Source organism: Bos taurus, chromosome 11, assembly GCF_002263795.3.
Source record: "Bos taurus isolate L1 Dominette 01449 registration number 42190680 breed Hereford chromosome 11, ARS-UCD2.0, whole genome shotgun sequence".
Taxonomy (NCBI): Eukaryota; Metazoa; Chordata; class Mammalia; order Artiodactyla; family Bovidae; genus Bos; species Bos taurus.
The window spans coordinates 29,910,914-29,937,723 of NC_037338.1; the positions used below are offsets into that span (position 1 = coordinate 29,910,914).

Here is a 26,810-nt window from a genome sequence, read left to right on the forward strand (position 1 = left end):
AGTGTGGAGCCTGGCTGGGTGGGCACCTGGAGGTGTCAGAGCTGCTCCAGGGGCCAGAGTCCATGCTGATGGCCCTGTCCTCGGGGTCAGGAGTGCTGTCAGCCCTCTCCTCCTCTCCCCCACCCCACAGAGTAGGGAGCCTTTGGCAGCACCAAGCAGCACATTTTCTAACAACTGTTCCAGCAAAGAAATGAGCCCCAGCCAGTGCCTCTTCTGGACTCAGAAGTGCCTCAGCAGTCTGTCTGAATGTGCTTTCCAGACAGTGAGCACGTGCAATTGTGCTTTTTGTTTGTGAAAAATGTAAAAAGTTACAGTAAGATGGAGCCGTCTGGCCCATGGCTCCTACTGTGCCAGGTTGCTCCTCACCCACCTGGGAGGGGGTGCGCAAGAAGCAGGGCTCTGTTGGGAGGCCTGTCTGAGGGATGGAGGAGCCTGAGTACATTCAGCAGCTGTTTTCCAGGGTTTGGCTTGGGTTTGGTCGCTGGCTTCTGTGTAAAACACAGATTTGTGCAAAGTGTTCATGAAACTCCCCCAAGACAGGGAGGAATTTTCCAGGCCCTTGCAGATTTCCAAGGAGCTAAAAATGCAAAAATCCTTCTTCTTAAAGTAGCCCAGACTGGGATTTTTTTTTTTTTTTTTTGCTTTAGGGAAAGGGGCTAGTAGCTCTTTATAAAGCTGACACATGTGTATGTATGTGTGTGTGTGTGTGTGTGTGCGTGCGTGCGTGCGTGCGTGCGTGCATGAGGCTGCAATATGTGACACTTCTGGCAAAAGCCCAGGATTGCCTGGCTTTTTCCACAGTCTGAGGGCCTAAGGCTGCCTGAGCCTTCTGCCTCCTCTGCCAGACCCAGACAGAAGCACTAGCTTCAGACAGAGAACACAAGGGCTGGCCAGACTACTTGGTCTTCTTACTGAACACGGCACCAAGGCGTGCCCTTGCCTGCTCAGCTCTGAGAAGGCTGGGCTCCTGTCTAGGATTCTGGCCCCTGCGTGGCCACAGATGGGTGACAAGGGCTTCTTAGAGCCCATGCTGTCTTTACGGGAGCCTCACAGCCGCAGCACAAGAGGAGTGAGTGTGGGCCTAAGGTTAGGAAGCAACTCTTGGAGCCTGAGGGCACTGTGAGCTGCCAGCTGTGCGTGAGACCGGAGACCCCCCATGTGGTGGGAGCGGCCACAGCATCTAAGAGAATGGAGCACTTTCTTAGCTGGGGGTTCAGAAACCTGCACCAAACAAGGGGTCCCTAATAATGTCTATAACCCTGAAATGACAGAAGGACCCCATCCCAGCTTGTCAGCCGGGTCTAGTTCTCGATGCTCGCCCTCAAACAGGATGTCAAACAAGCCCTTTAGCTCTGGGTCTAGGCTCCGACAATCCCACTCACCTTGCGAGTTTGGCTTTTCCAAGGGAAGCAGCCCCTGACATCTGGGGCACTGAGCCCTTTGGCCTCAGGTGAAAGACAATGTTTATTGAGAAGTGGGGAGTAGACTAAGGGAACATGAACAAAAGTACGTGCATACCACTGAGCCCTGATCTGCTGCTGTACACTAGAGGACCGGTGTTTCTCTGGGAGGTTACTGAGGAGGAAAGGTCCCTTTCCTGGCTCCCTTGAACGATGCTTTCAATTCCCTCAGAAGCGTGCTCAAGCTGTCTGCAACTGCCTCCTTCCAAAGCCAAAGCACAGGAAAAGAAGTGAAAACAGCTAAGGCTGCAGCATGAGCAACCCAGAAGAGACGTTAGGGAGCAGCGGTGACAGAGAAGACTGCCAAGGAAGGTGGCGAGCTTTTCTTCTCTGGAGGCAGATCCTGTTCCCTCTTGGGATGGGATTCTGTGCAGTCCTGTTCGAGGTCAGAGGATTGCTGGATGCCCCTTCTAGCCTGCCTGGCTCAAGCAGCCTTGATGACTGTGTCTTAAGTTCTCTGTGCTGTTCCTGGGGCTCACCTTTCTGGGTAGGCTGCTGTTTTGCCTGTTGTTAAGTCCTCGTGGTCTAGGTATCTCTGTCACGGGGCTGTCTGCTTTCCCTCTGGATGGCTCAGATCCCCAAGTTATTTCCCGTTGCCTAGGTGACATCTCTAATTGGATGCCTTTTAATCTTTCCTTCTTTTAAAGGGACAGACCTGAAACTTCATTTCTAGGTCCCATTAGAGGACTTCTGCCCTGAAAACATGTGTGCCTCTCTGAACATGTGGTCCCTTCAGTGTGACTGCAGCTGTCGCTCAGATGGAGGAAGGGGTGGTGGGGGTTGGGAAGGGTGGCTCATGGAGCCAGCCTAACTGATGTCACAGTTCATCCTGGAAGTGTTGGCTGTCTGGAAGCCTACCCTTCAGGAATTGGCTAGATTGACTTCTGTCCAGGACCGCTCCTCACTGGCTTCACCCCCAGATTAGGGTCTGTGTGTAAAAGCCAATTCAGATCCAAATTAGAAATGACCCCTCACCACTCAAAAAAGAAATGATCCCAAAGTAGCTAGAGAGTTGCTCAGATCTGAATTTGTCTTTTCCTTCTTGCCATGAACTGGAAGGGGCGAGGGGAGGCTGACATTCAAGCATGACTCTTAATGCTGTGTGTGTTGTTTGAGAGTTCCAGGCACATATGCTTCCTTCATTTCCAAGAAGGGAGATTTCACGGCTTTTGATGCCTCTCAGGCAGAGGGTGTGAGGTGTCCTAGTGCTTTTCTAAGACTTCCTGTCAGAAGCTGTATATGTATTGGTGGGTCACACTGTGTCTGACTAGACTCTGGTATTTATCCTTGGATCATCATCTTTTTAGATGAGAAAATGGGCCCATAGAGGATAGAGGATTGTTCCTTTATAGTCCGAGACCTTCATCTCTTCTATGAAGACTGGGCATTGGGCTTTCCTTCAGGTGGATGACTCCCTGTGAGGCAGAGGGTGAGTCTAGGAGAAACTGTCCTTCAGCTTGAGGATCATCCAGACCAAAACTTGAATCCCAAAACTGCTTCTTCCATCCACCAGCTCTCTCCCTCTGGCTTGCTTCCACTTCCAATACAGACTGTGTGTGTGGAAAAAAAACACATTCACCTGAGAATCAGAGACCAACAGGGCTCAGAATGGGATGTATCCCAAACACATCATGGGCTCTGGAGTCATGTTCTCTGTCACTTGCAGGATGGCTGCTTTGGTTCCCAGGGCTGCAGGCCCTGGTGCCCACCAATGCAGCTAGCAGAGCCCTGCTGCAGGGGAGGGGCAGCTGGAGGGGGTGCTCTGCACCCCTCAGGCTCTCTACAAGGGAAAAAAACGTTGAGAAAAAAAAATCCCCACCAACAAAGAAAAATCTTGTTTGAGAAGACTCAGATGTTCCTGGCTAACAACAAAAAGCATTCCCGTGGATGATGCTGGTGAAAGGAAGGAGAGTTGAGGGGATTCAGAGATGCGCCCTGAGCCACAGAGATCAGCCGGCTGAGGCAGAGCTGGGCTCCTTGTAGCCTGAATGAGCCCTGCAGACCACTCCAGGCTTTCCCTCCTTAAAGAGTTGGCCAGCTCCAAGTTCTAAGTGGACTAACTCCAGGCTGAGAAAGGCCTCCTAAGCCCCTTACCATGGCAGTTCCCAGGTCTCTGGGAAATGCCACAGTCCGCAAGTTGGTGCTGTGTTTCATCTCATTGCATAATACTACACCATTCTCTGTGTGTAGCGGCTGTTCTATATATATACATCAGGAGGCAACATATGGCTCTCCCCACCCCCACCTGTCATAACTGTGACTATATCATTTCTGAAGACCAGAAGGAAGCTGCTAGGCTGGGCCAGGATTCTAAATGCTGCGGAGGTAATTCGGAGCCATGGAAAGTTGCACCATATGCTTTGGGGTTGCCAGCTGCTTATGTGCATGGAGGCGGGGTTTAGTGCCAGTCTGCAAAACTCAGGGGCGGCACTCCCCTGGCTGCTGTGTGTACCAGGCGAGGGTCTGGGGTGCCACTTTTTCTCTCCCCAGAGGAGAATCTGCTGGGGACCACGGTTCTCCAAGAAGGGGACCCACAAGAATAACAGGCTCCCCCAAAACCTGCCCTTGATAACATCAGACCTGGCCAAATAGTATTTCTTTAAAAAAAAAATTTTTTTTTTGTTTCATTTTATTGGATAAAGGTTAAGAAAGCGCCAGCGTCTGAGAGGAGAGCAAACGCCGCCCGGCTGCACGCCAGCCTGCTTGAGGGTCCGTGGCGCGACAGGTTGCGCGTCTACCTGGAGGCGCTGGTCTCGGCCAGGCGGTTGTTCATGATGCCCAGCGCGCCCACGCCGCCCGAGAAGCCGTTCTGGCGCGTGTTGACGCACACGCTGCGCGGGTAGCCGTTGGCCGTCTCCGACAGCTGCTTCTGCAGCAGCGCCAGCGACACCTTGTTGGAGGCCGTGAGGTCGCGCATGGAGATGAGCTCTCCCGACAGGCGGCGGCCCTCGGCGTCGCTGTCGCGGGCCGCGGGGTCGGCGCCGAGTGCGGCCAGGCGGCGGCGCAGCCGGGAGCCCGGGGTGATGGCGTTGCGCCGGGCCAGGGGCGCGCCGGGCGCGGGGCAGCAGCGCGCGCAGCAGCGGCAGCTCAGCTTGCGCAGCATCCAGTTGAGCACCTGCTTGATGAGGATGGAGATGACGTTGAAGAGCGAGTAGATGCAGCACACGCCGAGCAGGATGAAGAGGAAGTTGCCCAGGCGGTAGAGCCCCTGGTTCCGGTAGGCGGCGTGCTGGCTGCTCACCAGGTCCCCGAAGCCAATAGTGCTGAAGGTGACGAAGCAGAAGTAGAGCGAGTCCACGTAGTCCCAGCCCTCCACGCTGGTGTACATGGCCGAGGCGCAGCAAGATAGCAGCACGGCGAACAGGCCCAGGATCAGCAGCACGTGGTACACCGAGGGCTTCCAGCCTGCCAGGCAGTCGGCCTCCGAGAGCGCGGAGCCGCGGCGGAAGGTGGCGGGCAGCAAGCCGCTTCGGCGCAGCTGGCGCTCCCGACAGGCGCGCATGATGAAGGCCAGCAGCGAGATGATGCGCTCCAGGAAGAGGTTGAAGAACAGGATGGTCCCGGCGCAGCCGAACAGCCCATAGGCGATGAGGAAGGCCTTCCCGCCCACCGTGGCGGGGGTGGTCATGCCGAAACCTGTGGGGACAGAGCAGGGGTCAGCGCGATCCTGGCTGGACAGGTGGTCCCCACCCGGCGCAGCGCAGTTGTATCTAGGTGTTGACATGGCTCTTACCTGAGTGGCATCACTCAACTGGAGGAGAAACAGTGCCAAGACGTTTCTCTCCCTTGGTGGCACCAGATATGGTTCCTAAGTAAGTCTGGACAACCCCTAAACTGATGGAGGATACATGGCTCCTCTTCTGGGGGATCTATAAATCATGCCAGTGGTGAGAGAGTCACTAGGAAAGGCCCATCACAACACACAGAAGAGCTGCACAGGGGAAGATACTGAGATACCCACAACTCACACGAGTGTCACCTGTTGTCTCGCCACTCAATGGTTTTTTTAATGTACCAGTGGCACACTTGGGCCTTGCTAGGACAGAATTCCGTAAAGGCTTCATTTGATAGAATTGCTGGGGACCAGGTATATTGTATTTAGTCCAGCTAGCTATATTTGATGGTAGCTAAGGGAAAGGTTTCTGCCCAGCTGGGTCCTGTGCTGCTGTGTATCTGGAGTGGCTTTTATTCTGAGAGGTCTGCTCTACGCCTGGGCAGCGGCTTAGTGCTTTGAACTCTTATAATTAAGTCTTGATTTACCCGCTTGTTCAAAGCACAGTCTTGAAGGGAGTTTCTTTATCGACTGATTGCTGCAGAAGGCTTGGCTTCCCGCCAGGGTGCTTGGCCCATGCTGGCCAGGGTCCCGCAGAGCGGCAGCTCTGCTCCTCCACCATGAGCTCTCAGCCAGCTGCCAGCTGTGATGTCTTTGTGGGACCCATGGCTACCTGACTCTGGTTATGGGAGGGTATGTTATCCCTTAGCATGAAGATCCACTGCTGCTTAGAGTCTGAGCTGAAAACACATCATCAGAGCAGCACGGTAGCACCTATCAAGACCTCTGCAGCTGAAGTTCAGGGGCATCCCTGTTTAATGCATGCCCAAGGTCAAAAGGTCTACTTATGCCTTGTTAGTGGGGTAAGGCCAACTCTGGGAAAGGGGTGGCTTAACTATTTCCCTGAAAAACCTTGAAGTTAGTTTTTTCTTTTTTCTTTTTTTTAGAATGATCCCTTAAATGTGTATGCTAATCATTTTCTAGAATCCTTGGAGGAAATGCCCCATTGCCTGACATTGTCTTCATCTTATGCTTAATGACTCAACTTAGGAGAAAATCTTCTAGTGATACCTTTGTTGAGGAAGTTGGATTATATCCCTAGGTTCAGAATTTGGCTATAAGTGTGAAAAAAACCAAACTAGCAGTGTAACCAGGAGTTCAAAACGAGGGATTTTGCTACACTTTAAAGTCAAACTCAAGTTTCTGAATTCATAAAGAACTCAACTCTGAATCAGTATGACTATATGTGGAGTGGGAGTGTTTGTATTTGTCTCTGTGTGAATTTATTAAAAAATCCTATTAATAGATTGATAACCCAGGTGTCCACCAGCCTAACTAATTCATGGTCAATTCATACAAGAAAATACTATACAGCAAAGAAAAAGCAAAGACCACTGCTACCTGCAACATGAATGAACCTCACAAAAAGAATGTTAAAAGAAACTGGACACAAAAAAAGTATTCCACTGGCATAAAATTCAAAGCCAGGCAAAACCAAACTACAGTACCTTTTTAGGGATGCATATTTGATTGGTAAAATTACAAGGGAAATTGAGATAAAAGTCAGAATTGGAGTTTGCTCTGGGGGTGGCAGGGCAGGGTGAATGGAAGGGGACCCAGGGAGACTCTGGAGTGCTGGAAATGATCTGTCGATCTGAGTGGTGGTTGCATGAGTGTTCATTGTATAATAACTTTTCAAACTATGTGTTTTTGGAGCTTTTTTACTCTCACGATAAGAAAAACTTCAAAATGCCTAGACAATTAGGAACTATGAGGGACCTTAATTCTGCTCTACCTGTCACTGTATAGATGAGGGAGCAGGGGTTGAGGGAACATGACCTACAGCTCATGGGGGACAGATGCCATACTTGTGTCCTGGCTTCTCGCTTGGTGCTGAGACCATCATACACAACACTGCTGCTACTCAGGAAGGGAAAACAACCCCTCTGGTTGGGGGAATCACTTGGCTAAATTCCTAAAGAAATGAAAAATGCTGAGCCTGGAATATTAATACTATGCCTAAGAGAATACTGAATGGGATTTTCCTGTTGTTTTGAATTTTCAGCTAAAAGTTTAGCGTGGCATGTAATACATTAGCCCTCATTCTAAAGAGAAGTTTTAAATATTTATTTATTTGGCTGTGCTGAGTCCAAGTTGTGACATGCAGGATCTAGTTCCCAGACCAGGGATCAAACCCGGGCCCCCTGCATCAGGAGCTTGGAGTCTTAGCCACTGAACCACCAGGGAAACCCATAAAGAGAAGTTTTAAATACATCTACCTTTTATCTATTAAGTCAGCAAAATAGGGTGACCAGTAACCCTCACCACCCACTTCCAGGCTATACAGAAAGACTAGAAAGTACCCAGGGATAATGGGAGATGGCCTTGAAATAGCAGGGTGCTGTGGCATCCCCAAGTCAAGAGATGGTGGGGGGAGGATTGGTCAGGAGAATATCAGGCTGCAGCAGGGGCAGCCTGGCAGCTTGTTTCCTGGTGGATGCTGGCTGAACTGCAGACACTTGTCCACTCACCCTGGAGCACTGGAGCAGAGCATGGTGAGGGTTCTGGGAGAGTCAGAGGTGTCTCCTGGAATCTAACCCTGTGCCGGACAGTTCCCTGGGCCGAAGGTTGACTGGTGTAGCTCACACAGGCAGGGGCAGGAAGGGGGCACTAGTGGGAGCAGTCTGCTGCCCTGGCAGTCTCCTAGGGCATCCTGTGCCAGGGACGGGGGAGAGTGACAGGGGTCAAGTGAACTCTGCAGCCAAATCTGAAGAGACTGCCCAGGAGGGCTGCCTGCTGGATCATGGGGGCCTGAGGGGCAGAGGACAGGTGAGCATGCAGTGTAGTCATAGGAAGCACCACCCACTCAAGGAAAGGTGCAGGGTGGTGGTGCCTGTGTTTGGGGGGATCACCAAAGACCCATATGGGCTCCATGAAAAGGTATGCCTGTCCTAACAGTGGGTGTTGTGGTGCAGCCGTAAGGCCAACCCCTACTGGCTCATTCCTTTTCCAGCAAACACTGAGGACCTGGTTGGCAGGCCTTGTGCTAGGCTCAGGGCTTTGGTGGAAAACCAGACAGACACCCTCACAGATGACCTAGGCTGCCTTCTTAGAGGTTTTACACAGCTCCCCACTTGACCCTCTGCTGTCAGCGGCTCACCCCTGGATAGGGGCAGAGCTTTTCCCTGCTGCCTCCACTCAGGGGCTGGGCCAGACCTGGGCCTGAGGTCTCCTCGTGGCTATGACTCCAGGCCCCAAATGACACCAAATGCATGGCTGGCTATGGCACTTTCTGCCGAAAATGAAGAGGACAGGCAGGTAGGAGGTTCCCTGACATCACAGAGGACACCCAACGCCAGGGTCCCTCTCACTGGCCTTTTCCTGAGGTCTGGCCCCCATGCCCACTTCACCTCCCTTTGCTTTCCTGCAGACCCACCGTCAGCTCAGCTCCAGAGGCAGGGTGGAGGGGGCACGGTCCACCCTCCTTCCCCATCAGCACCTAGAGGCTCAGAGTTCTGGGGGTGCTGAGGGCGGTAGGGTCATGCCTGGTACTGCTGCCTAGCCAGATGTTCCCACGATGGAAGAACAGTCCCCCCAAACTCTTGGCAATCTGTGGGGAGCCAGGCTGGCTCTGGAGAAGGACCTTGAAGCTTCAGCCAGAGAAAAGGCAAACCCAACCACCCAGAGAATTCCCCCTTCCCCCACTCACACTCTGCAGAGGCGGAATCTGTCCCCGGGTTCGCACCAAGCCTGCTGTTTTGTTTATGCCACAATTGATCTGCCATCCCAGTTTGCAGAGAGCAGACACTTGGGGGCTTTATTATGCCACTTTGACAAAAGCTGTGAAGCTCATTCCCACAGTCTGTCTGGTGCCGCCTTCGCAAATGGGGCCCCAGTGACAGGGCCTCTGGAGTTCAGCTCTGAGAGCCTGGAAGTGAGATGGGGAGGCCAGCACTGATCTGTCTCAGGCCCTGGGTGCAGCCTCTGTGCTGGGCACTGGACATGTCCTCTCACCCGGTCCCCTCAACCATCCTGAGAGGGACGCATCATCAACCGCAACAGTGCAGGCAAGGGCATGGGCTGAGCGATATACTCAGCAAGTTACTGTTTGTGAGCGGCTGAACTGACTGTGCTGACCTTTTTCACTGCGCCAAATGGGACATTTGGGTTCATCATCTGGGGCAACTTTTCCCACTAGCTCTGCAGTGTCATCTGGTGGAGGGGAAATATAATTTATAATCTAATCTGAGATACTTGACAGCAAATAATTACCCCAGGACAACAGGTGTAAGCCACAGCGAATCCAAGCAACTGGGATGCATGATTAAAATGCAGATTCCAAGGTGGGTCCCACTCCAGAGACTTATTTAGAATGGCCCAGGACTCTGCATTTTAACAAATTGTCCCCTGATGATTCTAATGTGAATGGGCTAAAGCACTTCCTTTAAGAAACAATATAATACTCTATCGTTGATGACCCTACTGGTTGGAATTGGCCCAATTTCAAATATTTTGGTTTAAATTCCCTAAACCTTTTTTTTTTCAGCTTTATTGAGTTGTAGTTGACATATAAACCTGTAAGATATTTAAAATATACATCATAATGATTCGTTGGTTTAAATTTCAAGTAACATAAAACCCTTGTTGTGGACACTGCAGCTATCTCCTTTAACCATCACCCCACCCCACAACCCTAAGTATAGCAGCCAAAGAACTGACCCAACAGCTAGAGGTGGGTTCCATTGCTGCTGCTGCTGCTAAGTCGCTTCAGTCATGTCCGACTCTGTGCAACCCCTGAGACGGCAGCCCACCAGGCCCCGCCGTCCCTGGGATTCTCCAGGCAAGAACACTGGAGTGGGTTGCCATTTCCTCCTCCAATGCATGAAAGTGAAAAGTGAAAGTGAAGTCACTCAGTCGTGTCCAACTCTTAGAGACCCCATGGACTGCAGCCTACCAGGCTCCTCTGTCCATGGGATTTTCCAGGCAAGATACTGGAGTGGGGTGCCATTGCCTTCTCCCGTGGGCTCCATTAGTCTAGTCCAATCTGGAAAATCCAATCCCTTACTATAACTGGTTGGAGGATGGATGGGCCTAAGCCAGTCAGTGTGGGGCATTTTCATGGCTACAGGGTTTGGCTCAGGGATGTGACCAATCAGATGAGAGGAGAGTTTCTCTGACAGTTTCTGGGTCAAATGCTTCTCACCTTTAAGAGTGCTGCCCTGGGTATGGAAGGAGGAGGAGGTGGCCCCAGAAGTGGCTGGTGGCCATCTGTGGCCATGAGGAGCCAGCTTAGATGAAGCTGACACTGCAGGAGCCTGAGTCACGGTATCCTGAAAGCCCTAATGAACTGTCCAGTCAAACGGGCCCATGAGTTTGGGAACCCCTTGGGAGTAGGGACCCTTATATCGGCAATTCGGAATTATAGATTATATAGGCTGCTCAGGTTTGAATCCTAGCTCCACTAGGATTTGTCCTTGAGCAAATTAACGTTTCTGTGCCTCCATTTTCTCATCTGTAAAGTGGAGATGATAATACTTGCATTTTTGTACTAAACTGAGTCAGTACATCTAAAACACTTAGGATAGTGCCCAGCTAGCACACTGTGCTGTGCTGTGCTCAGCCGTTTCAGTTGTGTCTGACTCTTCACAACCTTGTGGACTGAAACCCGCCAGGGTCCTCTGTCCATGGGATTCTCCAGGCAAGAATACCGGAGTCAGTTGCCATGCCCTCTTCCAAGGGATCCTCCCGACTGAGAGATCGAACCAGTGTCTCCTGCATTGTAGGCAGATTCTTTACTGCTGAGCCACTGAGGAAGCCCTTGCCTAGCACATTAATAAGCGCTTATGAAGTCTTCTTTCTATTCTCCACAGTGGACAAGGGAATCATGTATAAATTAGGCACTGATAGTTGTTATTGAATAACTGAAAATAAAAATTTCAAGAACCTCTCCAGGATGAGAGTTAAATATCAGGGAGAGTGAGAAAGCTGAGGTCAGGGGATCAATGGGCAGAGGAGGGGAAAAGACCCATTAGGACTCCCAGATAAACATGAATTTCAGATAAACAAATGAACTTTTTAGTGTAAGAACATCCCAAACATTGCATGGGCCATATTTACACTAAAAAAAAAAAAAAGATTCGTTGTGTTTCTGAAATTCGTATTTAACTGGGAGTTCTGTATTTTTATCTGCTAAATCTGGCAGCCCTACCCATGGCCTACTTGTCTGCTGGGCACACTCCTCTGGGAAGCATCTTCCAACATCCCCCTCTCCTGGGATCCTTCCTGAATGCTGGAGGAGGGGTAACAGGCTCACTTTAACACTCAAGGGGCCTAAAGCTCACACAGAGCTGGGCCTTGCCCAAGGCCAGGCCAGCAGCCGGGTCTTCCAGCACCTCTCACTCTCCAAACAGGAAACAGTGGGAGATGTGGGATGGGCTGTGGGGCAGAGGCTGGGGCAGCCTTCAGGCTGCTCTGTGGTTGGAGCTGACACTGACTTGGGGAGAAGGTAGGAAGCACATGGCCACACTCTGTGGAGGCGGGCTGGACACTTGAGAGGTGAGACTTAAGATTCACATAAGCCCCAGGTCTCGGAGAAGGCAATGGTACCCCACTCCAGTACCCTTGCCTGGAAAATCCCATGGATGGAGGAGCCTGGTAGGCTGTAGTCCATGGGGTCGCAAAGAGTCGGACACGACTGAGCGACTTGACTTTCACTTTTCACTTTCATGCATTGGAGAAGGAAATGGCAACCCACTCCAGTATTCTTGCCTGGAGAATCCCAGAGATTGGGGAGCCTGGTGGGCTGCTGTCTATGGGGTTGCACAGAGTCGGACATGACTGAAGCGACTTAGCAGCAGTAGCAGCAGCAAGCCCCAGGTCTGGAACCTCGAGGCTGCCCATGTCATCCTTCTCCAAGTCCCTCTCCTGAGGAGGATAGCCGAGCAGCCTGGCCAAACCTTCTGGGAGGGTTGAGAATGAAAGGAAGGCTGGAAGAAGTTATTAAAGCATTTAGTGAGGAGTGGAAACATGGGATATATGATAATTATATTATCACATAATAGCTGATATGTATTGAGCCCTTACTCTTTCTAAGCACTGTGCCAAAGCTTCATGTAAATCAATGCATCCATTCTCACAATTCAGTGAGGCACTGGGTGTCATTCATCCTAAGGCATAGCTATTTTCCTCAAGTTTCAACACCTCTGAAATCAGGATGCACCTTACAATTGATGACTTAGTTTATTTGGCAGCATTCAAAATTCTTAATAGTATACATTATTGGTGCATCTATAATTGCTGGTGTCTTAGATTTGATGAACTACAGTGGGAATTATTTTCATTCCCATTTGTGAGATTAGTAAACTGAGTCACACTTAATAAAGGCACTTAGGTTAAATAACTTGCACAGATCACAGAGCAAGCAAGTGACAGAGCCCAGTGTGAAACCAGAGGAAGGAGTTTGTGATGCACTAAGAGTCAAACGCAGGAGAGTTCAGACAAAAGAGACATAGGCTGCTTTTGGTTAGAGCAGCAGTTCTTAACTCTGGCTTCAAAGTGGAATCGCCTGGGAAATTTAAAATAGTCTCCAGAGCAGCTTAGGTCAGAAGCAGGGCTGGTATTCTGCAGCGACTGAGAGAGTCTTATGGAGGAAGAGGTATTCATGTTTAGTCTTGAAGTGTGGATGGGACTTCGAGAAGGAGGAAGTTAGAGACCTGGTGTGCCCTGCTGGGAGAGCGGTGTGCATGGGGCCAGAGTAAGCGGCTGGGTCCAGCCTGGCTGGCTCCCATGTGCAGCTTGCTGTCCGGCCCACGGACAGCATTCAGGAACTCTTGCTGATGGAGTGGGTGAACCTGAGGCAGAAGGGGGAGGGCAAGGCTGGGGACCCTCCTGTCCACTTTGTACTCAGGCTGAACCTGCGGGAGCTCTGTGGCAGTGACAGTGTCACCTGACACCTCTAGAAGCTTCTCCGTCATCTGGGCATGGCATCCAGCAACATGTCTGGCCTTGTACAACAGAAACTCACAAACTCTGACACACTCGATTTCAGCTTTGGAGAAGGTGGTACCTCCCCCCAGCGCAGGAACCAGAGCCTGAAGCCAGCCCAGAGCGGATGTTGACACTCACTTGGGACAGCTGAGGACACGGTGGCCCCGTGAGGTGAAGGGACAGAAAGTTAGTGGTGGAGTCGTCTTGGGTGTGTGTACAGTAGAAACCCACAAACTCTGGAAACATCAAGTTCAGTGAGCCTCCCTTCCTGCAGGCTTAGGAAGGGCCAACATCGGCTTTCTTGGAGAGCTGAGGGCAGGGGCTGTGGCGTCAAGCTCTGGCACCTCCACTTGCTAATGGGCCGACGGGGACACGTTATTCTCCCTCTAAAAATCGCCTGATGACTGCCTACCTCGTGAGGTTGCTGTGAAGAGTGGATGAGGAGGTGGTTCCCTCGTGCCTCCCACGGCGCCTAGAACGTGGCAGGCGCTCAAGAAGCTGCGAGCTTAACTGGGAAACACACAGGCGAGGCTGGCCCTCACATCACAGCTGAAGAGCTGCAGGTGGAGCAGGGCCCGGGTGAAGTACGACTAGGCATTTCAGCGGCAAGGAAAAGCCCCCGTACACACACCCAAGATGACTCCACCACTAACTTGCTGTCCCTTCACTTCACCAGGCCTCCATGTCCTCAGCCATCCCGGGTGAGTGGCAACATCCCCTCTGGGCTGGCTTCACGCTCTGGTCCCCATGCTGGCGGGGAGGCACCACCTTTTCCAATCCTGAAATCAAGTGTGTTAGTGGGGGGAAGGGCTTGATCCTGGAAAGTGGGCCTGTGGTGGAAAAGCAGACACTCTGGGAGCGACATTTGCTGGCACTTGTGTGCATGTGCGTGCGTGCTCAGCCATGTCTGACTCTTTGCCACCTCATGGACTGTCGTCCGCCAGGTTCCTCTGCCCGTGGTATTTCCCAGGCAAGAATACTGAAGTGAGTTACCATTTCATCCTCCAGGGGATTTTCCCAACCCAGGGATCGATCCTGTGTCTCTTGTGTCTTCTGTACTGGCAGATGGGTTCTTCACCAGTTGAGCCACCGGGGAAGCCCACTGGTACTTGAGGATTTGTCTAAATTGTAAACCAGATGGAAGCTGGTTTAGAAGCCCCTGAGGGCTCAGTGCTGGTGAGGGCTTGGCGCCGCAGTGGAGCGTGGGGCTGGCCTCGTGCTAAAAGCTCCCTGTGTGCATGTGCTGAGCTGCTCAGTTGTATCTGACTCTGCTACCCCATGGACCACGCCAGACTCCTCTGTCCCTCGGATTTCCCCAGGCAAGAATACTGGAGTGGGTTGCCATGCCCTTCTCCAGAGGATCTTCCCGATCCAGGGATTGAACCCCCATGTCTTACGTCTCCTGCATTGGCAGGCAGGTTCTTTACCACTAGCACCACCTAAGAAGCTCCCTGACTCAGGACACAGAGGCGACACAGAACACAAGTCCTGTGGAGAAAGTGGGCCCTCTCTCACTCTCCTGTTCGCTTTTGCTTGTCCTTCGGGGGCCTTTGGGATGACCTTTGCTGAAAGCAGCGGGTGTGTGGGGATGCCTGAGAGGGTCTGGGGCTTAAAAAAAGGCTGCAGGCCATGGATTTTTAACATTAGAAAAGTTTCGGTAATCTGGGAGTGATGGACACGTGACCCCAAGAGTCGGCTTTGAAACTCAGTGCTGTTTCTCTTGCCCGTGGGGCTAATTGAACCTGCCCCCACCATGCGCTTCATCTGTGGGATTAAGGTTTTTCTCTCCTCACCAAAAATCATTCAGCAAAATGAGTTATTAAAAGCCGGTTAACTACGCCTGCCTCCGGGACGCTCCCGCTTAACAACCTCTCCTGGGGAGCAGCTGTCAAGCTGGGGCCTCGGAGCTGCAGGGAAGATGACTCATTTACATAGAGCCCGTCCTCTGTCCTGCCCCCCTAGATCTGTCCCTGTCTCTCTGATGACTAATCCTTTCCAGGGATGAGCTCACCGCCCCTCCTGCCCACCACAAAAAGAGCAGAGCCCAGAATTTAGCCTTAGCCCAGAACTGCAGGAGAAGACTGACTCCAAGGCCAGGGAATGCAGGAACAGCCCCTGATGCAACAAAAGTCTGGCTAACAACAGCCGGAGGTGGGGCAGTGAGGTGAGGAAAGCCCTGAAGCCCACGCAGCCCCGGCCTTACCCCCCCGAACCTCAGGGTCCCCACTCAGGGCTGTGGTGAGGCACAGGTCACCCCCCAGAAGGGCGGGTAGACCCGCTGTGGGGAGAAGGCAGGTCCCTCCACCCAGAAGTGTCCATACACCGTCAACTGAATCACACTTCACCGCCAATCCTAGATGAGAGAGGTGCAGATTCTTTTTTAAAGGGAACCTGTGGTAGTTCTGTCAAACTGTCCTCTCACGCGCACAGTTCCAGTTCCTCTCAGTTAATTCAGTTTTTATTCATCTGGAGAAGCATGTCCTCCTTCCCACCCATGCAGCCCAGAGCCACATTTGAGGGGGGTCTCTGCACCCAGGGGAGACATGGGGAAGGGGCTGCTTCTCAGGGCTCTGAGTCCATCTCGCTAACTCTGGTCCCCAAACCTGGCCACCTCCCAACACCTCTCCTCACAGGAGGCGGCCTGCGTGGCTGCCCCAGAGGAGAAAACAAGCCAAGAAACCACAAGAAAAGCAAACTGCACCTGAAGCTGCAGCCAGGTCCAGCTGCCGTGTACAGTGGAGCAGGTCCCCGGGCAACCGTGGGTATGCCGCGCTGGCCCGCTGACATGGCCCCTTGCCTCAGGCTGGTAGACCAATGTGAACGTCTGTTAGGGCCTGGCTGGGTCAGGAGGGCCCAAACCTGTGGCCCCTGCACTGAGGCTCAGTAGGGAGGGGCGCATCCTTCTCCAGATGCGGGGGGAGCCATCCCCGCTGCACATTCAGCTCTCGGCTGCCCTGCAGGGAAGGGAGGTTGATCCCTGGCTCACGGGAAGGCAGGGTGGAGCGATGGATGTCTGGAGCCTACTCTATGCCCCGAACTCTGCTGGTGCTATCACAGATACATCCCCAGAGCAGCTCCTGGGTGTGGCGGGGGAGTGTGTGACTTCTGGTCATTATTCAAGTGTGGAAACCAGGGCTCAGAGAAGTAAAATAGTGCCTGAAAGAACACCCCCAGCACTCAGGCCTCAAGCCCCACATTCACAACTCTTTCCATTCTGCCTCTTGAGGCCTGACTCAGCCTTTGGTTCGGAGATTGTGGCTGTGAGTTTGCTTTGAAACATGCAAACAATCATACCATGCAGGAGGACTGGCTGTGGCCAAAATGCCTGCCCTGGGCCTATGGCATGAATCCGTACCAGATCCCAAGCAATGAGAGACAGGGGCTGGGGCACAGAGGTGTTGAGGACCTTGCTGAAGGTCACAGAAATTCCATCTCAGGCCCACCAACTCCAAATCCCACTTTCCTTCCTCATCACCTTGTGTTAACCCCCTCGCCCCATTTGCACAGAGAGGCCCTGATGACTTAGGACCAGACTTCTGGTTTTTTGGAAATATTCTGTTCCTGTCCATTCTGAACTTTGTCCCAGACCCAATGCACTGAAGCACAGCTCTGCCCAGATCTCTCTTCTGCTTACATTGCAATGAACTCCCAAGTGATAGGAAGATCCAGAATTTCTTAGACTTAGATTCAAGGCCCCGATTAACTTTTCTAGCATCATCTCTCTTTGAACCTTCTTCTTCAGGGGCATAGGTCCCCTCACTGATCCATGCACACACATTTTCATTTACCAGGTAATTACTAAAATCCTGCTTCTTAATGGACACCACATCATGGGGATATGAGGTGAGCAAGGAGGGCAGAATCCCAGCTTGAAAGAAGCTAGTGTCTAGCAAGCATACCATGAACACTCCCTTCTTCGTGCCTGTGCGCCCACTGGTTCCCATCTCTGAAAGTCTACAATGACTACTTTCCTTTTCTGTTCACCTACCTGAATCCCATTCATCACCTGGCAGCACTTAGCTCTCATCAGGCATTTAATTATGTGCTAATGGCCTCTGTACTATTGACTATGGTCCTGGAATATCATTTCATCTTGTGTGTTTCTGTGTTGCCTTGCCAATGAGGACGTGGCCCATGTCTTAGGTTTCGTCTCATCCTTCATAATGCAGGGGCAGAAACTGCAGTTTGTCTGGTGACCACCAGTAGGTTCTGTACCAGAAATGTGGTTTCAATCTTCATTTTAGTTAATCTACCTAACATGTTTTTGAGACCTGCCATGTGCCAGGTATGGGGGTGGGGAAGAATACTCAGATGTACAATATTGCCCATACCCTGCTGCCAAAGGTCACCAGGAACACACCTGCAGCTCAACAAAATGGAATCTATTGACTCATAGTAACAAAAGAGACTGTCTGTCATGGGGATCTGGGGTACTCATTTAGGATTTGGCCTTGAGTCAGGTGACTAGGGGAGGACTCGAGAAAGCAGGGCTTTGCTCTGAACTAGAAGCCACCAAAGCAGGAAACAGCGGATAAGTCTAGGCTTGAGTATCTTGATAATTGTTACCTAGAAGGGGGGGAATAATGGAGGAAAGCCAAAGCTGTGATTGATAAAGAAGTAGCAGTTGCTCATGTTAACCTGATGGGGGTGTTTGGTCATTTCTGTGGTTTGGATGATGTTGCTATTTGGTCTGTGTTCAGACATGTTGGTGAGTGGTCTCATTTTTAATCTCTCTCCACCTTGGCCACAAGGTGGCCTTGGCTGCTGTAGATGTCCTGGGAAAGTGCTTGGTCAAGGTCCAAACCCCATCCCCACACCGTGTTGCTGAACTGTGAGTTCCAGGTTGGCTCCTGACTCTCAGAGGTTGCCTTTGTCTTTCTCAAAATAGTTCTGCTCTAAGTGTTCCATAGACGCTATTTCTTTAATTAATTCCTTCCAAGTTTCCCAATATATTGGCTCTGTATGTGTATGCATGTATGCCCGCACGTGTATTTAATTCCGTAGGTGAAACATACATCTAGATTGTGAAAATATGGGTGATTTTTATTTCTATTTTCTTCTGTAATGGTGGTTTAGTCCCTAAGTTGTGTCTGACTCTTGTGACCCTGTGGACTATAGCCCACAAGGCCCCTCTGTCCATGGGATTTCCCAGGCAAGCATACTGGAATGGGTTGCCATTTCCTTCTCCAGGGAATCTTCTCAACCCGTCTCCTGCATTGCTGTTATAAATATTTCACATTTCCTTGTGATACAAAAGTGGTTCAAAAGTATGGCTACTTTTGAAACCATAACTTTTTTCCCAATAAGCATTGGTTTTTTTTAATTATTTAAAAAAATGAATAAGACCCACGTTTTCAAGAGAATAACCATGATACCTTATAAAAATAACAACATGGGAGACATCATGGGATGCCAGGAAACAAAAGAAAAGATCTGAGTGGGCTTCCTAGAGAAGCAACAAAGATGCGTTACCCAAGCAGGTGGAGGCAATGGGAGACAGTCTTGGAGGTCTGGGTTGGAACATCTGTTCAAGGGTCATGTGGATAAGACTTCCCAGGAAGCATGTACAGTATGAGAATGGGGGCCCCTGGAGAAGGGGCTGAAGAGGAGCCCGTGAAGGAGGCTTTCATTCAGCCAACAAATAGTGACCGAGGGCCCATTATCTATCAGGCCCTTGGGCTTTATAAGTGATCCAGACAGACAAAGCACCCTGTCCTCACAAGGTTTACATTTCAGCATGGAATATGGATAATAAACCGTGAGCATATTGTGTAAGTAAACTGCATGGTATACTAGAAAGTGGCAGTGTTATGGAAAGAAGAAGAAGAAAAGAGTTGGCTGAGTGGGTGGAGAAGCCTGGGGGAGGGAGGAGGTGGTTTGTGGTATTAAGTGGGGTAGTTCAGCACAGGCCTTATTGAGGAAGTAACAGCTAATGAAAAACTGGAAGGAGGTGACATCTACGGTAAGGCCAATCAACAGCCAGAGGCAAGGAGGTGGGGGTAGGGGAGAAAGGAAGAGGGAAAAATAAAGGAAACACAGGACAAAGAGATTGGTCATCAAATCTCTTATGGACACTCTCTGGACAAAGTTTCAATTACATAAATGCCCCAGAATATGAAAAAAAAAAAACCTATCACTCTCATTTTATTTTTATTATTATTTTTTTAATATTCATTTAGTTGGCTATACTGGGTCTTAATCGCAGCATGCAAAATGCTTAGTTGTGGCATGTGGGATCTAGTTCCCTGACCAGGGATCAAATCTGGGCCCCCTGCGTGGGGAGCATGGAGTCTTAGCCACTGGGCCACCAGGGAAGTCCCTCATCTGACTTTAACATGAGGGACAAAGAGGTAAACAAGTGGTTTTATAAAAAGAGGAAGAAATGCAATAAATATTCAACTAGATTCCAAGGGACATCTGAGATGCTGAATATAATTTTTTTTCTCTATGAGCAGAACCTCCTGCCATTTTAGAAGGTATTAAGATGATAAGAATAACCATCAACATTTTTTAATATCTCTGGACAGTGTATAGAGCAAATTTTTATGTCTTACCTCATTTGGTCATCACGATAACCCAGGAAAGAATGTCATCATTGTCTCATTTTATAGATGAGGAAATTGAATCCATGAGAGATAATGTGACATAAATGGCATGTGACTCCCTCGAGTCTGAGCCTGTCTCCGGTCTCTCAACCCCATCTCTCAAGCCTATAATCTTTCAGTTATAACAAGGGAAATATTTGAGGGCATGTCAGTTTATATTTTGAGTACAGTGTTAATATATGCTCTATCAATGTTTACCTACTAAAAATTTTACGTGACAGTTATAAAAGAAAAGGCCAGTCTCTCTGGTTGCTGTGATGAGGCCGTCTGAAGCAGCAGGTCAGAGAGTCCAGTTCAGAGGTATCAAAGAGGTGGGGTTGCCCAGAGCACGACAGTAGCCCAAAGGGAGCAAAGAACAGAGGCCAAAGAGAGGCCACAGACTTGGCAGAAGGCATGGAAACTAGAGGAGGAAGCAGGAACGAGGGGGTGCTCAGAAACTTCCCAACAGCTCCCCTGGGCTTTGGCAACTGGGAGGAAGCTGGCTGTACATGTGAGGGGAGGGAGACAACCTCATGAATGCCAAACTGCAAGGGGCTGCCGAGGTGCTGAAGAGGGAAGAATGAATGAAGGCCTTTGAAGCAGCATATGAGAAAAGCTGGGACACCCACACCTGGGAAGGCCAAGGCCAAGGTCAAGGTCAAAACAAGCACTTCACTTACTTACCTCAGGGAGTGCTATGGACTGAATGTTTGTTTCCACCCACCAAATTTCATAGATTGAAATCTTAACCTCTAATGTGACAGTACTAGCAGGTGGACTTCCCTGGTGGCTTAGAGGGTAAAGCATCTGCCTGCAATACAGGAGACCCGGGTTTGATCCCTGGGTCAGGAAGATCCCCTGGAGAAGGAAATGGCAACCCACTCCAGTACTCTTGCCTGGAAAATTCCATGGACGGAGGAGCCTGGTAGGCTACAGTCCGTAGGACTGCAAAGAGTCGGACACGACTGAACGACTTTACTTTCACTAGGAGGTGGGGCCTTTGAAAGGTGATCAGATGAGGGTGGAGCCCTCATGCATGGGATAAGTGCCCTTGTAAGAGGGGTCCCAAGATCTCTCTTTATCTCTCTTTCTGCCATGTGAAGACACAGAGAGAAGGCGGCCATCTGGAAGCTAGGAATTGGCCCCTCACCAGACATCGAATCTGCCAGCACCTTGACTTTAGACTTGCCAGCCTCCAGAACTGTGAGAAAGAAATACTTTTTAAACTGCTTTGTCGGTGGCATATTTGTTATAGCAGCCTGAACGGACTAAGACAGGGAGGCTGAGTCAATTGCTAGGGTATCCAAGCACAGTGGTTTAAATCCCTGGCCTTGGAGTCAGAGATCTGGGCTGTACTTAGTGCCCAGTGCCCACTCAGAGCTCCTGGCCATGTGTCCATGTCCTCATCTATGGAATGGAGACAGTATTACCTCACAGGACAGCCACAGGGATTGCATGGGGTGGCTCCCACGGGCAGCAGAGTGCTTGGCACAGAGTGAACACTCAGTAAGTATGCTCATTATTAAGGTTACACCCCCTGCAGAGGGCCAAGAAGGGAGAAGGCTGAGCTGGGCAGGCCTCTGTCTAGGAGAACGCACGAATGATGGACCTAAATTTTCACAACTGCATGTCAGTTGTTGGATTTTGCTTCTAAGGCATTTACTCCCTATCTTGGTCCGCTTGGGCTTCTATAACACAACTCCACAGAGCAGATGGCTTATAAACACAGATACTAATATCTGACAGTTCTGGAGGCTGGAAGTCCAAGATCAGGTCACTGGCAGGTTCAGGTCTGGTGAGAGCCCTCTTCCTAGTTCACTGACAGCAGAGTTTCGCTGTGTCCTTGCATGGTAGAAGGGGCCAGGGAGCTCTCTTGGGCTTCTTTTATAAGAGTACTAATCCCGGTCATAAGGGCCCTGCCCTCAAGAGCTGATCAGTTCCCAAAGTCCCCACCTCCTAATAACAACACCCTGGGGGTTAGGTTTTAACATACAAATTCGGGGGTGGGTGGGCACAGACACTCAGACCACAAACACTCAGCAGTCCCTCACGCGTGCACTCACCTGGTCACTCACTTTTATAAAATCATGAAGTGCGTACCCTGTGCCAACCATGAGGTGCTTGCTGTGCCAAAGGGCTCAGTGTCTGGCCTGGGATGTGGGAGGGTACAATTACCCCATTAGGGGCTTGAATGATAGTCCAGAGACCTAACACAGTAAGTCCCCTCTTGTGGAACTCTGTGCATTGATGGCAGGAATGTAAAGTGATGGGAACTTTACGCTCCTTGTGGGAACTCCAAATGCCATTTCTATATTAAGTCAGGTCATCAGAAAATAGCCACCATGGACCACAGTATCCCACTCCCCACAGAAATGCATTCACTGTTATTTAATGTTTTGCCTCATGCCTTTAGGAAGGGATGGTGGAAATATCTTTCTGAAGACCATGTCTGTATCTTTTGCAAAACCACAGAAAAAAATATCATTGCCCATGTCCCTTATTTAAAGACTTGTGAGATTCATTTCTCCTTGAATTCAGGATCTAAAGTTTGGCTTCCTAGGGGCACTCGTCCACTTGCTCCCTTTTAGTGAACCCTGAGCTCCATTTGCCTCTTGATAGAGCCAGCACAGTGCTCAGTTGCTGCAGGTCTCTAGCATGTGGTACATCTCTCATCAGTTCTTAATTATTTTTAGTTCCCTTCCTGCCCACCCACCTGTCCCCTTCTTCCTGTCCACAAGATCTGCTGAGCACCTGTGAGCAAGCACCATGCTAGGACACAGTGCTGCCCTCTTAAAGAGTGCAGTTCAGCTTATTCTAGTTTTATCACTCAAATTTGTTCAAGTCCTTTGTGGAATTTTAAGCTGGCTTTTAGGCATATATAATAAGCAACAGCAATTTCCAGAAGTGTCTGAGTCACAGTGAAAAGTGAAAGTGAAAATCGCTCAGTCGTGTCGGACTATTTGCGACCCCATAGACTAAAGGGTCCTTGGAATTCTCCAGGCCAGAATACTGGAGTGTGTAGCCTTTCCCTTCTCCAGGGGATCTTCCCAACCCAAGGATTGAACTCAGGTCTCCCGCATTGCAGGTGGATTCTTTACCAGCTGAATCACTAGGGTAACCCCACCAAATACATGGGATCTCTTTCTCTAAGCTGGTGTTTAAAATACAGGCCAACTGTCTGTCACACAGCAGGATCCTAAGATGTTTTAGTCTACAGGCAGGGTGATGGCCACAAGGACCTCTTATCTCCCCCAGATTTCATATGTTGAAGGCTCCAGTATCTCAGAATGTGACTGTATTTGTTGATAGGGCCTTTAGAGAGGTAAATAAGGTAAAATGAGGTCATATAAATAGACCCTAATCCAATATGCAGAGGATGAGATGGTTAGATAGCATCACTGACTCAATGGACATGAACTTGAGCAAACACCGGGAGATAGTGGAGGACAGAGAGGCCAGGCATGCTGCAGTTCAAGGGGTCACGGAGTCCGACACGACTTAGGGACTGAACAACAACAATCCAGTATGACTGGTGTCCTTATACGAGGAGATCAGGACACAGACACGCACCAAAGGAAGCCCATGTGAGGACACGGTGGAAAGGCTGCTATCTCTACGCCAAGGAGAGAGGTCTCAAACCAATTCTGCCGATGACCTTGATCTTAGAGCTCTGGCCTAAGAATTGTAATTTTGCTGTTTAAGCCACCCAGCCTGTGACACTTTGTTTGGGCAGCCCGAGCCAGCTAACAGCCCATTTGCTGGGCTGCAGAAGCCCTGCATTGCTGCACCCTAGCTTGTTCTGTTTTCTGCAGTAGCTGAGGCTGCAGAGAGCTCAGATGCAAAGCTTAGTTTCTGAGCCCTGATCGGGAGGCTGTGTTTATATTTATCCTGCTAACGGCAAGGGACTGTTTCTACCCACAGCAATAACCTCCTGGGGGAGCTGAGGGCAGCCAAGGAAACAGCTGCCTCTGTCAGGCCCACTGGGTCCCTCCAGCAGGGCCCACACACTCAGGCCCCACGCTTCTGAGCTGCCTCCTCCCTGCAGGCTCTCTCTGATGCCTGGCTCTCCTAACCCCTACACCAGGCTTGGGCTCCCAGGCCAGAGCTATTCTACCTGGCATCCATGTGAATTGTGAGGATGCAGACTGCTTCTCACAACCTCTCCAGAACATGCCCAGACCAAAGACTGGTGCCTTTGCAAGCAAGTCGTGATGCTAATCTCACTTAGAATCTTTTGATCTGCAGTCAGGTGGGTTATCCATTGCACCAGCCTCACTTAGATTCAACACAATACCAGGTACTTAATAGGTACTCAATGAACAGAATAAGAAGGGTTCGTTTATTTTTTTCTCTTCATAAACTGTAGTGCCTTTACCACCCGTTCTCCTGACAGCCCTGAGGGGATGGTCTCTTGGGAGAGGGTCTCAGCAACCCTGGGCTCTTCTGGGGTCCTGCAGCCAGCCAGGAGCCTACAGGAGGTTTCAGTTGGACCCCTGGCCATACTGCACAGGTTCCAGTTTTATTTGCAAGAACAGGGACCACTGAGACCCGCTGCTGCACTGGGATTCTTGAGTTCCTCAGGGAGAGTGTAAGGTGAGAGCACCAAAGTCAGAGGGATGCTGCTGCTGCTGCAGAAGATCCAAGCTTACAGGAAACCAGGGCACCACAGGGACACGTAAGAAAAGACAGGGAGGAGCTGATGGGTTTTCAGTGCTGGCTATAGAAACACTTTTTCTGGTGGATAAGTCTACATGACATGTGAATGTTTGCTCTTTAAAGGAATTATTTGAGATGGGAACTTTACTTGAGCAAGGGTGTCCCTGGAATTATGAAAAGAAGATCTGCCAGGGCCTCATCACCACCACGAATAGTCACAACCCCTCCATCAGAGCACAGATGACAACCTCTTTTTTTTTTTTAAGCTCCTATCACTGCACTGTGTCATTTTCCTTATGAGGCTTCTGTGGGTTTATGGTTTTAGAGGTCATTTTCACAGAATTTATCTTCCTTTTTCCCAAGCATCCATGATTGGGGGACTACTATCCAGTTTTTAGATGCACAGTCTGAGGCTCAGAAAGGCACGGTCCAAGGCAAGTAAGTGGTTGAGGTGGTGTCAGAATTCGGCTCAGGGACCCCATGGTGGGTGGCTCCCCTTGCAGGTTTGTGACCATCTGGGGCTTTCAGAGCAGAAACCTGTGGGAAGCTCAGCTGGCCCACTGGATACAGCTGCCCCCTGGCTGGACAGATGTCCCACAAGGCAATGGGGTGTATTCCCCCTGGTGTGTGCCCTGCTGGCTCTTTGGGAGAAAGGACGGTCAGGAGATTCTGGACACTGCCCCTGGACTGGTCTTCTGGAAGCTGGGCTCAGGTGCAGAATGGCTCGTCTTTCCTCTTCCCCTGCTGCTGTGGTTCTGGGGATCTGGAGAAGAATGTTCAACACTTCTTTTCCTAACTGGAGGATAACTGCTTTACGGCGTTGTGTTGATTCCTGCTGTACAACAACACAAATCAGCCATAAGTGTATATATAGCCCCTCCCTCTTGAGCCTCTCTCTCAGCCACCCCCCACCCTACCTCTCTAGGTTGTCACAGAGCAGCAGGCCGGGGTTCCCTGTGTTGTATAGCAACTTCCTGCTAGTTATCTATTTTATTTTATTTATTTTTTTTTTTTCTGCAGGGTGGAGGATCACCCAGAACTTCCCCAGCAACTTCCCACCCAGACATCATAACTGAACTTTAACGTTTCTCTCTGAGAGCCAGTCTCAGAGACTATATAAAATAGTTATCTATTTTATACATGGTAATGTATATTTGTTAATGCTACCCTCTCAATGTGTCCCTCCCTCTCTTTTCCCTTGCTGCTGCTGCTGCTAAGTCGCTTCAGTCGTGTCCGATCCTGTGCGACACCAGGCTCCCCTGTCCCTGGGATTCTCCAGGCAAGAACACTGGAGTGGGTTGCCATGTCCTTCTCCAATGCATGAAAGTGAAAAGTGAAAGGGAAGTCACTCAGTCGTGTGCAACCCTCAGCAACCCCATGGACTTGCAGCCTTCCAGGCTCCTCCGTCCATGGGATTTTCCAGGCAAGAGTACTGGAGTGGGTGCCATTGCCTTCTCTGCTTTCCCCTTGATGTGTCCACAAATCCACATTCTATGTCTGTGTCTCTATTCTTATCCCGTAAATAGGTTCATCAGTACTATTTTTCTAGATTCCATATATATGCCTTAATATATGATATTTGTTTTCCTCTTTCAAAGTCTATTTCCCATCCCTCTGCCACAGAGTGCAGCACCATCCACCAGCTTCAGTTCTCATAGCTCTTGCGCCACTGATGGGAGCAGGGCACAGATCCTTTTCATAAAGGGGTCTCCTGGGAGCAGGCTCCCCCAGATGTGGTGTGGAGTCCCCAGGGCCTGCTCTTAGGTGGCAGCAAAAGGCCATGAAACATTCGTGACACCACCAATTTTACCTCTTTTTTTCAGACTGACTCCTCTATCTCAGAGGAGACAGACCTTGACCCTGATGTCGGACACACAGATATGCCTGAACCCCATCTTTGCTGCCTCAGCCCCCCACCTCTCTCTCTCGACATATACATGGCATCCCGGGGATAAAATAGGCCAAAGGAATTCTCATCATTATCAGTTCTCAGCTGGTCTCAGCCTGTCCCTCAAGGCCACACAGCTCAGGGAAGCCCTGCATCTCTATACAAGCTCTTAAAGGCAGGGCTTGCTTACTGATAGCAGCACCTAGGAAAGCCTTTCTTTTTCACACCCTTCCTCCCCAGGCCTTAGAGATGGCTAGCCCCATTGTTCTCTGTGCTCTTACTAAAACACATCACTCCCGTGTACTTTCCTGTCTGAGTAACTCATAGATTGCAAAAACTATAATTTCCTGGGATCTGTTTTAAATGCCCTTTGCTGGCAGACGTGGGCTCGGCATGAGTTCTCTGTAATTTTCCAGCCTCTTAATGCCCCCCCTGCAGCTAACATGTACCATGCACCAAACATA

At 50.3% G+C, this 26,810-nt stretch overlaps 1 protein-coding gene across 1 annotated transcript in view; it reads right to left on the reverse strand.

Moving 5' to 3' along the window:
• Positions 1-3,831: 3,831 nt before the first annotated feature.
• The window catches only part of KCNK12 (potassium two pore domain channel subfamily K member 12), a 48,877-nt gene continuing 25,898 nt past the window's right edge, over positions 3,832-26,810 (reverse strand). Inside the window, exon 2 of the mRNA NM_001205890.1 lies at positions 3,832-5,096. Coding sequence (NP_001192819.1) covers positions 4,195-5,096 — 902 coding nt within the window. The 3' untranslated portion in view covers positions 3,832-4,194. The remainder of the gene's footprint in view (positions 5,097-26,810) is intronic.